The sequence below is a fragment of the Suricata suricatta genome, chromosome 10 (genome assembly GCF_006229205.1).
Source record: "Suricata suricatta isolate VVHF042 chromosome 10, meerkat_22Aug2017_6uvM2_HiC, whole genome shotgun sequence".
Lineage (NCBI taxonomy): Eukaryota > Metazoa > Chordata > Mammalia > Carnivora > Herpestidae > Suricata > Suricata suricatta.
In genome coordinates this window covers 14,982,519-14,996,296 of record NC_043709.1, presented here as the reverse complement: position 1 = coordinate 14,996,296, position 13,778 = coordinate 14,982,519, and the positions used below count along the sequence as shown (strand labels likewise).

Here is a 13,778-nt window from a genome sequence, read left to right as displayed (position 1 = left end):
ACACAGATCTACACAGATAATGAATCTATCACAGAGCAAGGGCTCAAGAAATGGCTGATTTTGTAACATTTACTAAGAGTGACTCATCCAGGGTCTTAGTGATAAAGTGGCAGAGCTGGAACTCAACCTGGGCAGAGTGACCCAGTGCCCACACAATTTCCCACAGTGCTACTTCCTCAGTGAACCCATTTTGGGGAAGGGGATGGAAAGCTGAGTTTTGGAAACTGCCTCTCACAGTGACTTAGCACAACCTGAATCTTTGTGAATTCCATGGATGCAGCACCCTGGGGATGAGGGAAGAATGTGGAGAAAGTACAAGACAGGTGACCCTGGTCTTGGGCTTCATGGATACCAGGCTGCAGGTAGTGGCAGGCTCTGAAGAAAGGGGGTATAGGAGCCAGTGTGTGACCTGCTGGGCATCCACTGGCCTTAGCAAGGATTTTCTTCCATCGCCTTTCTGGACCAAAGAAATCAATCTATCTGAAATGAAGGGTGTGTGTGTGTGTGTGTGTGTGTGTGTGTGTGTGTGTGTGTGTGTGTGTGAGAGAGAGAGAGAGAGAGAGAGAGAGAGAGAGAGAGAGAGAGAGTGTCAGATACAATTAAAAGGAAAATTGATAAATTTCACCAAGAAGGTGGAATTAAAAAGAAAATTGGTAGTAAATTCCACCAAGAAGGTGCCGTCCAGTCACCCCCAGCCGACCCCTATCACCTTCTTTCTTGCAAGTATCACACACTAACCAGTTATGCAACTGGAGCTATAAGCCCTTCACCTTCTGAGACTTGAAAAAGGCATAGCTCCCAACTCAAAGGGCCCTTCTAAAACCAAGCCCTTTATGTTCCCATCTGTGCCATGAGCAGACTGGACTTGGATGATCTGTAAGGGAATGGGAACAGATTTTGGAGCCAGATTAAACTGAGAAAAATCCCTACCTACTCCTAATGGAGACACTCCTGCTCAGTTAGGGTGGACAGTACCACCTACCCCACTGTTCGCAGTAAGGAGGAGACCTGTGTTAAGTACTTTGCAGAGTTTTGGCACATTGTATGTATTCAGCAAATAGTGATGATGACGGCGCAAATAATGGTAATAGTGGCGATGGTGATGATGAAATCATAGTATAAGGAATACCAAAGAGTCTCAGAGGTCCTCTAAAAAGCAAACTGGAGGGAAATTAGAAGAGGACATCAGCTTGTAGGATAGGAGGGTGAGAAGTTTTGGACATTTCATGGGAAGCAGAATATCCACAGGGAGATGTCCGCTTGGGAGTTGGAAGCATGAGACTAGAGGGGAAGATTTGGCCCCTGTGGCCCTGGCATTCCTGAGGCTTGATTACAGCAGACATTAATTGAGCCCCTTCTAAATATGGGTCATACCACTGTCCGTGGTGGCAGCATGACATGCCAGAGAAGATGGTTTTGAAATAATAAGAATGCAAGTAAGAAAAGAATCTTACAGGGTGGTGGTAAATTATATTTCAAAAGAGCAACTTTTGACCATGTGGAGATGATAACAGAGTGGGTAGTGGGTGGTACAGATTAAATTAGAGAATATAAGACTTTGAGCACAGAGACTGGCACATTAGAAAAATCTCTTGAGATGATTGTTCACATCCCTTTTTATGAAACAATCTACTCTAAATTAACAATGAAGAGTACTATTTGAGAATACCATATTTTTCAATCTGATACCTTATCTAAGAATCATGTTGCAGGTTTCAATTTTCAGTTCCACTTCTAGAATCATGTCAGGTACACTGGTACAGTGTACTAGAAAGCAAAACCCCTGCCCTGGTCATCCTTAAAGTGCAATCAGGGACATAGGACATACTTGTGGAAGAGATAAAAATGAAAGACACCATGTCAATACATGCCGAACACAGTATATGGTGCTCAAATGAGGATGAGGCCAGTGGGTGTGTGAGGGCTCAAACATTTGGACAGATGACTCAGTGGGCACCATTTTTTAAAAATGGGCTCACACCCACGAACTGTGAGATCATGACCTGAGCCGAAGCCAAATGCTTAACCAACTGAGCCACCCAGGCGCCCCGTGGGCACCATTTTTGATGAGCTAGATTGAGCAAGGAAAAGACTCACTTGTGACAAAGTGTTAGTGACATTTACCTTATGTCAAGCACTAGGCTAGGCTGAGGACACAGCAAAGAAGAGCAACTTTTGACCATGTGGAGATGATAACGAAGTAGGGAATGAGAGTCTCGGACAGAGCATTCGAGTACAAGCCCAACAACACAGGCTGCTGACCAGATGGAGGGGCAGGCGTGCACAGCCGTGACTCACCTTTCTGTTTGGCTCTTCTCTCCCCAGGGTCTTTTCACTTAATTCACTTGATGTTTGACGACTACGTGCTCTACCTGTTAGAATCCCTGCACTGTCAGGAGCGGGCCAATGAGCTCATGCGAGCTATGAAGGGAGAAGGAAGCACTGGTAAGCCCGCATTTCACTGAGAATTGCCCTACTTGGCAGTTTGATTTTGCATTCCTACTTCTATGCTCTGTGTTTCTTTAGCTCTCTGTCCTAAAGAATTCAGTTGTAGTGGGCAGGCCAAAAGGACCAGTGATGTCCTTTTCTTCTTTAGAGTGGGCACAGGTGTGTATGGGAACTGCTTGCATGCCTTGATGGTGATTTGAAACCATCAAAGGGCTTTAAACAGAGGGGTGACATGACACACAGGTTGGGAAGAACATTTCAATTTTTAAAGTCCTTTAAAGACAACTTGCCTTGATCTTTGGCTCTGAGAATCTACCCTTTCTCTCCCCATAGCAGAAGTCCGAGAAGAAATTATCTTGACAGAAGCTGCCCCGCCAACCCCTTCACCAGTGCCATCGTTTTCACCAGCAAAATCTGCCACATCTGTGGAAGTGCCACCTCCGTCCTCCCCTGTCAGCAACCCGTCCCCTGAGTACACTGGCCTCAGCACTACAGGTAATGAAAGGCTCCTAAAAACTTTGGGGAGTTGACTTTTTTTTTAATTTTTTTTTACGTTTATTTATTATGGAGAGACAGAGACAGAGCATGAACGGGGGAGGGGCAGAGAGAAAGGAGACACAGAATCAGAAGTAGGCTCCAGGCTCTGAGGAAGCTGTTAGCAGAGAGCCTGACGCGGGGCCCAAACCCGCAAACCGCGAGATCATGACCTGAGCTGAGGTTGGTCGCTCAACCGACTGAGCCACCCAGGTGCCCCTTGGGGAGTTGACTTTTACAGAGCTTTCTGGAAAAACATTCTAACCCAAACCATGGTAAAACCATAGTATTTGCCTGGATTTACAGATGGATTGCAGTTATTCATTATTCATATGTATAGACTCCCCACATGCTTCTGTTTCCATGTTGGCCAATTAAGTGTCTGATAAAATCTCCATGTTCCCCCAAACTAAGCCACAGAAATGACTAGAATGATATAAAACATAAATTAATACACAGCCATTCTTTCTTGAAAATGAGTAAAGGAACTCTCTGTGAACCAGAAATTGAGAGGCATCTCTGGAAAGTGGGGCAGCCAGGAAGCCATTTGCTAGGACATGGCAACCATATCAAGGTTGGGTGGTAAGCAAGGTACAGACTAATGTGATGGGATCTCCAAGGAAGGGGAGACGCCCTCTGGTTGGAGGCACCAGGAAGACCTCACAAAGGAATGGGTCTGAGCTGGAACTTCATTTTAACTGAGGAAGGTGGAGCAGAAGGGGCTTCTGGGAAGAGGGAAGTATGAACAGATGCATAGGGGTAGGGACGTGTGAGGCCTTCTTGGGCCAAGTGAAACTTGGACTAAAATATAGGAGGTCCATGAAGAGTCTTATGAGGTTAGACATGTAAATTGCAGTCATATCCTGGAGGATCTTGAATGCCAAGACATGGTTTAGAAATGGAAAAGAAGAGGTAATACAAGAATAACGATAGCTAGTTGCTGATGTCCATTATCACTTTGCGTAAGTATCTCACAGTAACACCACAAGGTTGTGGAGGAAAAGTAAAGGGTGAGAAAGCTTCAATTCCTTGTTCTGGGCACCACAGTCATTCAGCCATTGAACAAATGTCCTTTAGACTTGTGAAAATGGTAAGGTGTATATGGAATATTCGGTAAGTATTAGCTAATCTGTGATAACAGTGTGTGTGTGTGTGTGTGTGTGTGTGTGTGTGTGTGCGCGCGCGCGCACACACACTTGTGTGCATGCACCTCCAGAACAGCTCACATGGTTGCTGTGGGCATGAGATGATGTAAGAAAGGCCAAGTGCTTTGCCTTTCTGAGGTGCTATCCAGATAGAAGGAGGGGTCACTGTGATTAAGAGGAGGGCTGCGGCTGAGTGCTATGGGGATCAGGGGGAGAAGCAATCCCCTTCCTTCCCACTTGAACTCTGGCAGGCAGGCGAGAAGCCTGCAGGAGAGATGGGAGACTCAAACTCAACCTTTAAAGATGAAGAGTAACAAACAGGAGAGAGGAACCAAAGGCAGAAACAACCTTTTGGTAGATGGGCCCTGGGTGGGGTGGGCCAGCTGAATAGACCAGGGTTTGTGGAGAGGAAGGCTCATGAGACGGTGATCATTAATTTGTTATCTTTCTTTCCAAACCCGCCTAACTATTCTCCCAATTACCCAAATCTGGGAGTCAGCTTCATCTTTCCTCTCCCTCAGCTCCTGTATTAGGTAGGATAGGCTAAGCTACTGTAACAACAGATCCAAAATGTATGGACACAAGAGGAATCTATTCTGTGCTTGTGAACAGTCCTGGCCGGGTGCTTAGGTCTGAGGCGAGGCTCTCTTCAACGCAACCCTTTGGAAACACTGCTCTTTCCATATTAGGTGGCACCATACTCCAGGGCAATGGTTCTCAAAGTGTGGTCCATGGACCAGCAGTGTCAGCATCCCCTGGGAACCTGTTAGGAATGCTCATCATCAGGTCCCATCACAGACCTACTGAATCAGAGATTTGCTCAACAAGCCTCTCATTGATTCTGATGCACACTAGTTTGAGGACCACTGCCCTGGGCTTTGGCAAGTCTGCAGCCAGCTGACAGAAGTGGAAGGTGTGTATAGAGAGAAAGCCCAGTCTCTCAAAGGCTCTGGACTGAAGGTGGCACATGTCACTTCCACTTCCGTTCCACCAGGGAGGACTTAGTCACATGGCCTCACGTAACCCCACAGAGAGGCTGGGAGATGTAGGGTAGCATGTCCCCAGATAGGGAAGGAGGCAAATAGATTTGGGGAAGCAGGCAGCGTTCTCCACCACGCCTCCCAAGCCAGTTGTTCTAATTCAAATCTTGGTGGACCCATTCCTTGCTATGGCAGCACTGATGTCTGTTCGGGCCTTCCCCACGTTTCGGACATCCAGCGACTCTCAAACTGGTTACCTGCCTCTGCTCTTATCTGTCCACTTTCTCACTGCCCACTGGGCTTATTTCCCCTGAAGCTGTGCCTCCTCAAAGTGCTGGGACAGAGTCCACCACCTCACGTTCGAGCCTGCAAGCACTTTCATTTTCCAAATCGCTTCGCACCCTGAGACACCTCTGGGGTCTCCTCCTGCTACCTCCACCTGATGAAATGGTACTCATCTCTTCATTTCCCTCACCCTCTAGGTTAGAATCTTCCTCCAGGGGTACCTGGGTGGGTGGCTCAGTCAGCTGAGCGCCCGACTCTTGATTTCAGCTGAGGTCATTATCCCAGGGATGTGGGATCAAGCCCTGTGTTCGGCTCCACACAGAATATGTGAAGCCTGATTAAGATTCTCTCTCCTTCTGCCCCTCTCTTTCGTGTGCTCTCTTTCTCTTTCAAAAAAAAAATCTTCATCCAGACCCTGACAGCATGAGCCTGCTTGTATCCTAGTTCTACTTAGAATAATTTTCAGAATAGACTGGGGATTGAATTGGATATTTTTGAAGACCACATAAACAGGGTGAGATTACTCTATTTAGGATGTTGTCTTTTATCCATTCACTCACTCACATGTCCATCCATTTATCTATCCACTTATCCAATAAATATTTGTCGAGTGACTTCTGTGTATGGAACCCTTTGGGTTCCCACCCCCTGGCAGTTTATGATTTAGAGATTAGGGTTCTGATAGGCAAGCTGGCAGTCACAAATAATGTGATGAGTTGGGCTAAGTTTGGAGAAGGGGGTAGAGGAATACAAAAGGAGGCCATGGAATCGGGAAGGTCTGGGAAGGCTGAATAATGTGAGAGAAGGCAGTCTGGCAGAGGAAGTAAGTGGTACAAAGGCCTGGAGGCAGGACAGAGCATGTGGTTTTCAGAGAACATAAAGTACGCATCCTAAGAATATTTGATTAATTCCCTCCCTCAAGTTTCCTTTCTCTCCAGAACTAGCGCTACTCGGAGAGGAAATGAGCAGGTGCTTAAGAGCCTCTAATGCCTGCCCTCTTCGGTACTTGGCCAGGGGCAGAAAGTTGCCGACAGACTCTGTTCCCTTGGCAGGGACTGGTGAGACTGGATTCCTGAGAGCATTGAGAAGTAGGGGTGTCAGTAACTGGCCTTAGGTGGAGCTTTGATTTCACTTTGGGTGCGCAGCTGCCGAGAGTCTCATCTTCTGTGGAAATTGAGATTTCGGCATCACATCTGTTTACATGGATGCACCTGAAATCATGTTTCCTGTCCACTTTGAGGAGGAAGAATGCGACCTCCTCCCTCGTCCCTCCCATTTTCTCTCCATAGTGGGTCACTGTAGTTTCTGCTTAGGAGGCTTGAGAAGAGAAGCTGTGGAGAAAAGAACAATCTTAGTCCCTGAATGTGAAAAGGGAAGAGAACGTGAGCACCATCCACAACTCTTCAGCTGCTCAGGGGTCCTTTCAAGGCTGGAATACGGGGCAACAACCCCCAGTCTCCTGCCTCAGGAAGAAACCCAGGCAGCAAGAACAGCATCTGAATAATCCTGCTGGCCCTCCCCCCCACCCCCCACCCTCCTGGGAGACACCCACATGAGCCAGTTAGTGATCACATCCTTACTTCTAAAATAAACAGGGAAATTATGCAAATAAAACAGTTCTGCATTGTGAGGCAGAAATGGTTCAAGGGGGATCTTCCCTGCAATGGTGCAGCATATCCAGCGAGGAGATTCTAAGGGAATAAGGGATGGGAAGGGTGTGAAGGCAACACTTCTGGGATCTCTTCATAATTCTCATCCAGCTCATGAGTCTGCCTGGCTTTCTTCACAGCACCTTGGAGGCCCCAAGGTGTGGCAGGTGTGATAGTCAGAGCCACAGGAATACCATAAATGTGTTCAGAGATTTCTGCACAGTGCGTTCGAGAGTCATAAAAGTAGCATCTTAGAAATACAAATGTGAAACAGGTTCTCTTCAGATGATCATAACCTTTGAAGATTTTGGCACATTCCTGCTTTGTTCTCAGATATCTCCAGGGGGCATTAAAAATGTCATCCTGCATAAAAGTATGTGTAATATTTTTCTCAAGTACCACTTTTGAAATACTCCATTGTGAAATTAGACTGGATCTTGGCATGGATGTGGGTCATGGTCTTGGAGGAAACATAGACATAATTTCCTAACAACATGTATGGTTTTATAGACATTGCAGCATAAAGCACATTTATCCATGATATACACCTAGGTATTAGAAATATATTATAGTAGATTTCTTAAATTTGGGGATTTGTGCAAATATTTCATTGACCAACATTATGAATTTGAAAACAATTGTTATGTATCTTATAAAATGTACTTGCTATCTTTCTTTTTTTTATGTTAACATATGGTCTTTATACCCAGTTAATATTTATTTCCATCTTTAAATTACTGGTTGATTTATATACTGTTACTTTCCAAAAAGTATCTGAAGTGGTTAACAATTTTTTTAAAAAAGCAATTTTTTAAAAAGGACCCAAACCAGGAAGCAAGAAAAAAAGAAGAAGTAGTGGGGAATATTAAATAAAACAAATAACTCCTGGCTAAAACAGTTTATTAACATGTTAAATGAAATTTTATGTGACTTAGTTAATTTTGTTGGGTCTCTAGCGTACTCTGACTATCATTGCTCAGATGATATGTATATTATCAAGTTCGATTTAGAGTCAAGGCCAATCAGGTGTCTTCCACATTATCAATGTCTCACTTTTGATGGACACTTCCCCATTTTTCAGCTGTGAAAAAGAGAACAGTATTATGAATGCTTGGTGAGCACAAAGAGAAAATTAATTCATTGCACATAATCTTTTGGCATCCGTTGGTACAGGGACTAGTGGATACAAAGTAGTATATTATAGATAATGAGTTATGACTCACTAGGGAAACAGCCATTCTGCTCATCTATCTCGTTCTATCTCCATACTTAACATGTATTTCTACGTATGTTTTCTTAGGACTGTTTTTATTAAAATAGTTTTTAAAAGGGGGGCAGGGGCTGGAAGAAAGTGAAAGGAAAGGAACATTAGGCACCTCAAACCGAACGTGAAATGTGGCTGATTTTGACTGGACATGTTCGAGTCTGTGGCAAGGCCATGGAAAGAGATTGGGTAAAGGACCCCATTTCAACAGATTTCCACAAGGTAAAATCTAGTCCATTTATCCATTTTCTTCCCTCACTTCGAGAGCTTGTCACCTCACGCTTGTCCCAGCAAAGTTCAGAAACTTTAATTTTCATTAAGGTAAAGTGGCTCTTTTCCCCACTTAGGAGCGTGGCAGGTGGTGCCAAACTGACCAGCCCACTTAACATGACATTGGGCTGCAATTCTTTACTGTCATTTAACACAAACTGTAAAGCTCCCACTCTGTCCTGGGGAGGCCTCCGAAGGGCTCTAAGACCTGGTTTATGATGTCATTTGAAGTATTCCCTCCTTTAGCAATGACAATAAAAGTTAACTATTAAACTCATGTTTTCACCTTCCCACCATGGGTTCCCTGCAACACAAAACCAGCAAATTAAATCACTGAGATGCTAGGATGCCTAAAGAAATAAAGGCAAATTCCTTATAAATGGCCCCGACTTAGAACATCTGGCCTGCCCAGCTGCACTTTCTCTACATCACTTGAGGATGTAACAAAGGTAACTGGCTCCTACTCTTTCCAAATAACAAAAGCTTAGTTATCTGAGGGCAGCTAAAATGAGTGGGACAGGGTGGACACAGCAGCCCTGCCCCAGAGCCCATGATGACTCATTTACAGAACCTCTATCCCTGCTGCTTCCTTTTCTCTAAAGGAGTGGAATTAGGAAATATAAACTGGGCTTGAAAATAGATTACTTAATCTCTCCTTGACCTCACATCATCAAGATCTTGGCTTGGTGTTGGGAGCCTTTGGATTTGCTCCTTCATTCTTTTGTCCACTCCATGTATTCCATGTCTAATCTGGGCCATGTCCTGGGGGTACAGAAGTGAAAACAACAGGCATAGTCATAGCCTCTGTGATACCTGTTTTCTAGTGGGTAGGAGAGTGGATACAGAAGTAAACTACCAGCTAAATAAATCAAAAAGGTCATAAAGAAAATGATAGTGTGCTGTGAAATCGTCAGAGAGGGCCTTTAATAAATAAGGATAAATGAAGAGGAAACATGATCCAAGACCTGCAGTATGAGAAAGAGTCAGCAACATAAAGACTGGGGAGAGGAAAAGGACATTTTAAATAGTGGGGAACAGCATGTGCACAAGCATGAGGCAGAGACGAGCCTGCATAGTGAGGACTGACTAGTGGACATACATAAGTGGAGAGTGGCAGTGGGGGGGAGTTGCAGAGATGGGCAGCGGCCCTATCTCTCTCTGGGAACAGATCCATTTGCTGCTCCTGGTCATGGGGCTACTGATAAAGTGTAATGCAAACAGATGAGGTTTTCAACTTCAGCAAGTATTCTCCTTAAGCACTACTGCCTTGAGGATGGATAGTAGCTGATGGGGGATAGAGCCATGGATAGCCAACGGTTCAAGTAGACTTTTCTATGGTGATGGCAACTTTTTATTTTTAATCTGAGCTACCCAAGATAGTAGACACTAACCACATGGGGCTACAGAGCACTTGAGATGTAGCTAGTGCGATGAAGGAACTGAATTTTTAATTGTACTTTGTTTTAATTAATTTAGTTTTTTTAATGTTTATTTATTTTTGAGAGAGACAGAGACAGAGACAGAGTCCAAGCAGGGGAGGGGCAGAGAGAGAGGGAGACACAAATCTGAAGCAGGCTCCAGGCTCTGAGCTGTCAGCACAGGGTCCCACATGGAGCTCGAACCCATGAACCGAGAGATCACGACCTGAGCCGAAGTCAGATGCTTAACCAACTTAGCCACCCAGGCACCCCTTGTTTTAATTAATTTAATTTAAATAGCCATCTACAGCTAGTGGCTACTATATAGGCAGTTCCAGAATCTGGACATACTTAAAGAAGCTTATTTCTCAGGAAGGTACTAACAAAAGGCTTAGGTTAGATCAAAACCTGAGCAACATGTGTGATGGTTCCTAGAATCCTAGTGGAGAAAAGTTCAAACAGTTTGGTTCAAGATCTGAAGGAAGGGCATGCCCAGGTAGACTGGAAAGTAGCCTGAATTTTCACAAGTCTGCACCAGAACCTTACAACTTCTGATCTTTAATGGCCCTCAACATGCAGCATGCGTGACCGGAGGCAGCAGGTTGTTTATAGAGCCTTGCTGCCCAAAGTGTGGTCCACGGAGTAAGCACATAATCATTGTTTAGACACTTGTTATAAATGCAGACTTGCTGGCTCAGCTCCCATCATACTGAATCAGAAGCTGCATTTTAACAAGGTCTCCTATGATTCAAATGCACATTCTGGTGTCTCCTATGATTCAAATGCACATTCCGGTGTGAGAAGCAACTGTTGTTTTGGAAAGGCTTTGGAGTTGAGCAGATCTGGGTTCAAATCCCAACTCTGCCACTCACCTGAGCAAGTCTTAGGCCTCAGTTTTTCTCACCTGAAAGAAGGAGACAATACCACCTACCTCAAAGGTTATTGCGAAGATTCAGTGGGTCAGTGTATAAAAATAGCATGAGGTCTGGTATATGATGGATAATTTATCATTCCTTCATTTATTCAGCAAGTCAATTACTGACTGCCTGTTATGTTTCAAGCACCCTTCATATCCTGAGTTGAAAACCCCCTCCAAGGAAACAACAACAACAACAACTCAGGAACGAAAAACATTTTGTTGGGGATGGAAAAGAAAGGAAATCTCCCTCTCCTGCGGTTTTAATACTAGAACATGGACGACACTCATCGTTATAGGCTCCTCAGATCTTTGGGGATCTTTATCGTATTCTCAGGGATCAGGGGGCTTTCTCCACTCTTCTCAGACTTTGAAGTAAGGGTGGGCGTACGAGTCAGGGAGAAAAGGAGAAAGAGGGGAATTAGGCAAATAGGGAAGGTTTGTTATTGTTTTACCAATAAACAAAGAGCATTAGCGTTGTCTTAAAAATTAAGCACAAACTGTGAACTGCACACATTTCCTTTTATTAGTTTCCTTAAAAAAGAAGCAGCGGCAATTCTCACTGGAGGTCCCACTGATAGGAAAGGGAATGGAAGGGGTGTTCTTTTCTGGTCCCCAGGCAAAAAGGGTTTCTCACCCAAGCCAGTAGGTGTTAATCTGCTTAAGCCTGCCTGAGTGGGTCTGTTAGATTGCTGGCACATGGCCATTTAGGGGTTTTGTTTCCCAGACCACAGGAGCCCATTTTTCCAAGAGTTCCACTAGCTTTTTGTTTGATAACGTCTATTTCTAGCAGCATTTACTCCTCCAACAACAAATTCAATGAAACAAAAATTTACTGAACACCTACTTCTTGGCAGACCCTCTGTTGGGGATACAGAGATGAATAAGGAACAGTTGCTGTGCTCCAGGAGCTCATACAAAAGTAACTTCTACTTCATTCTCTCAGGTGATGGCTATTATCACTCTGTCTTCCTACGGCTTGGGGAAAAAGAGAAAATCATTTGGCTTCGTGAGCTACCTCCTTTAAATATGCGCTGACCTTGCTGTGCTGTCCTGAGGTCCCAGGGGCTTGCTGTGGCTGGTTCATTGTTCTCCTGTACTCCCCACCTCCCTCCAATTCCATCTCCAATTATAAAGTTTGTTTAGTATATTTTAATAACATTTTTCTTTTCACAGAGACAATACACATCCATTATAGAAAAATAAAGATAAGCAAAATGAAGAAATGCTTTAAAGCCCTCCCTCACCTCACCACCTAAAGATAACCTGTTTGAATAAAAAGGATACTTTAAAAAATTTTAACAGTAATACGACTTCATATGAAATGCAAAATATAGAGGAGTGCAATCATGCATAATCCAGTCATCTGGGCCATGATCATTTTGGAATTTTTTCTTTCCAGTCTTCCTGCAGTTACTATAAATGAGGCCTAACAAATAGCCTGCTCAACTCATTATCTTTTTGTGTATGATGTACATGTGCAAACCAGGAAGGGGTACTTATAGCCATATTGATGAATAAGAACACCTATGATTTTACGGAAAAACACATTTAGAAGTTTGCCGTAATTAGCTGAATTTCTGTTGCTATTCAAACGATTCATCCCTGGTGACAGAATCTGACCAAAGAAACTTGTCTTTCTTCCCTGGCATCTGAAATGGGACATATAGAAATGTTTACTTTAAGAAAGGCTCGTATAAGAATACCTGAATTCACAGTGAAGAGTGCATGAATACAATTAAAAGCCTCCCACATCCTCCGCTCGTCTCAGTTAACCCTCCCAACAGTTCTCCAAGATGCCTAGTATCATGCTTGCTTTGCAGTTGATGAGAGAAACCCTCCTAAAGTTGAAGAGGCTTGCCCAAGATGTTACAGCCAGTACACGGCAGGGCTAGGAGCCAGAGCGAAGAAGCAATACGGTAGAGAGGATAGAAAGCATGGGGCAGACTGGAGTCCAGAGCACCAAAGGTCCCACCCACTGGGACCTCCGGCAAGTTAACATTCGAAATTTCTCTGAACTGGACTTGAGTGAAATGCCCCTAGCCTGCAGTGTTTGTTGACATAAGGAACCCTGAGAATCAAGACTTGGAGCCTGTTTTAAGGGTGGTGTTGAGGACACTGTGGAGCACTTCACAGGTGCCTTTTATGGGGCATCTGAAAGAACTTCCTGTTTGATCTTAATTCCAAGGACAGTTTACTCCTGAGCAATTTGCATACTATCATAATGGCTCTTGACCTGTCAGGTTTCCTCTGTGGCACTGTTTCCCGGAAAATCTCTGAGCCAAGTTTAAGGCCCACCTCTTCCAGGAAGAGTGTGCATGTTCAGCCTCATTCCTTGTTACACTTTTTGCTCCAGTTTTAATTTCTTCTTTCACTCCCACATTTATATCATCTTGAATCTTCTGTATTCTTATGCATTCCCTTAAGTTCTTTCAAGTTTAGCCTTCAGTTTCCTCATCTGTGAAGTGGGCATGATATTTATCTTAAGGGTATCTGTAAAGCACTTAGCACAGTGCCTGGGCTTTATTAAATGCTGAATAAATAGTGTCTCTTTCATGCTCTTAGAATGAACCTTTGTCATGTCATTTAAAAAGGGCATTATTTGCATTCCAAAGGATTCTCCTGATTTACAAAAAAGTTCAATACAGAGTTCTTTTAATAGTGAACAAATGTGTTCAAAGTAGGAATCTATTTTCACATGGCTTTCAAGGAATCCCTCACTGATGTAATTGGCATGTAATTGGCATAGTGCTGGTCCACCAACCCTTTCTTCTACATGCTCCATGTCAGTGCAGCTACTCATGTGCTCTTTGCAAAGTCCTTGGGATGGAATGGACTGCATTTTTTAATGAGAACTATTCCTCTGTCT

The 13,778-nt window shown here is 44.0% G+C and overlaps 1 protein-coding gene and 1 long non-coding RNA gene across 5 annotated transcripts in view; one reads left to right on the top strand and one right to left on the bottom strand.

The window, feature by feature from the left end:
- The window catches only part of LOC115303396, a 51,383-nt gene that overhangs the window by 13,148 nt on the left and 24,457 nt on the right, over window positions 1–13,778 (bottom strand). The window lies entirely within an intron of this gene.
- RFX4 (regulatory factor X4) overlaps window positions 1–13,778 on the top strand; it is a 158,793-nt gene that overhangs the window by 131,827 nt on the left and 13,188 nt on the right. For all 3 annotated transcript variants that reach the window (XM_029953171.1, XM_029953170.1, XM_029953172.1), the window contains 2 exons: window positions 2,326–2,445; window positions 2,782–2,943. In XM_029953171.1, the coding sequence (XP_029809031.1) occupies window positions 2,326–2,445; window positions 2,782–2,943 (282 nt within the window). The remainder of the gene's footprint in view (window positions 1–2,325; window positions 2,446–2,781; window positions 2,944–13,778) is intronic.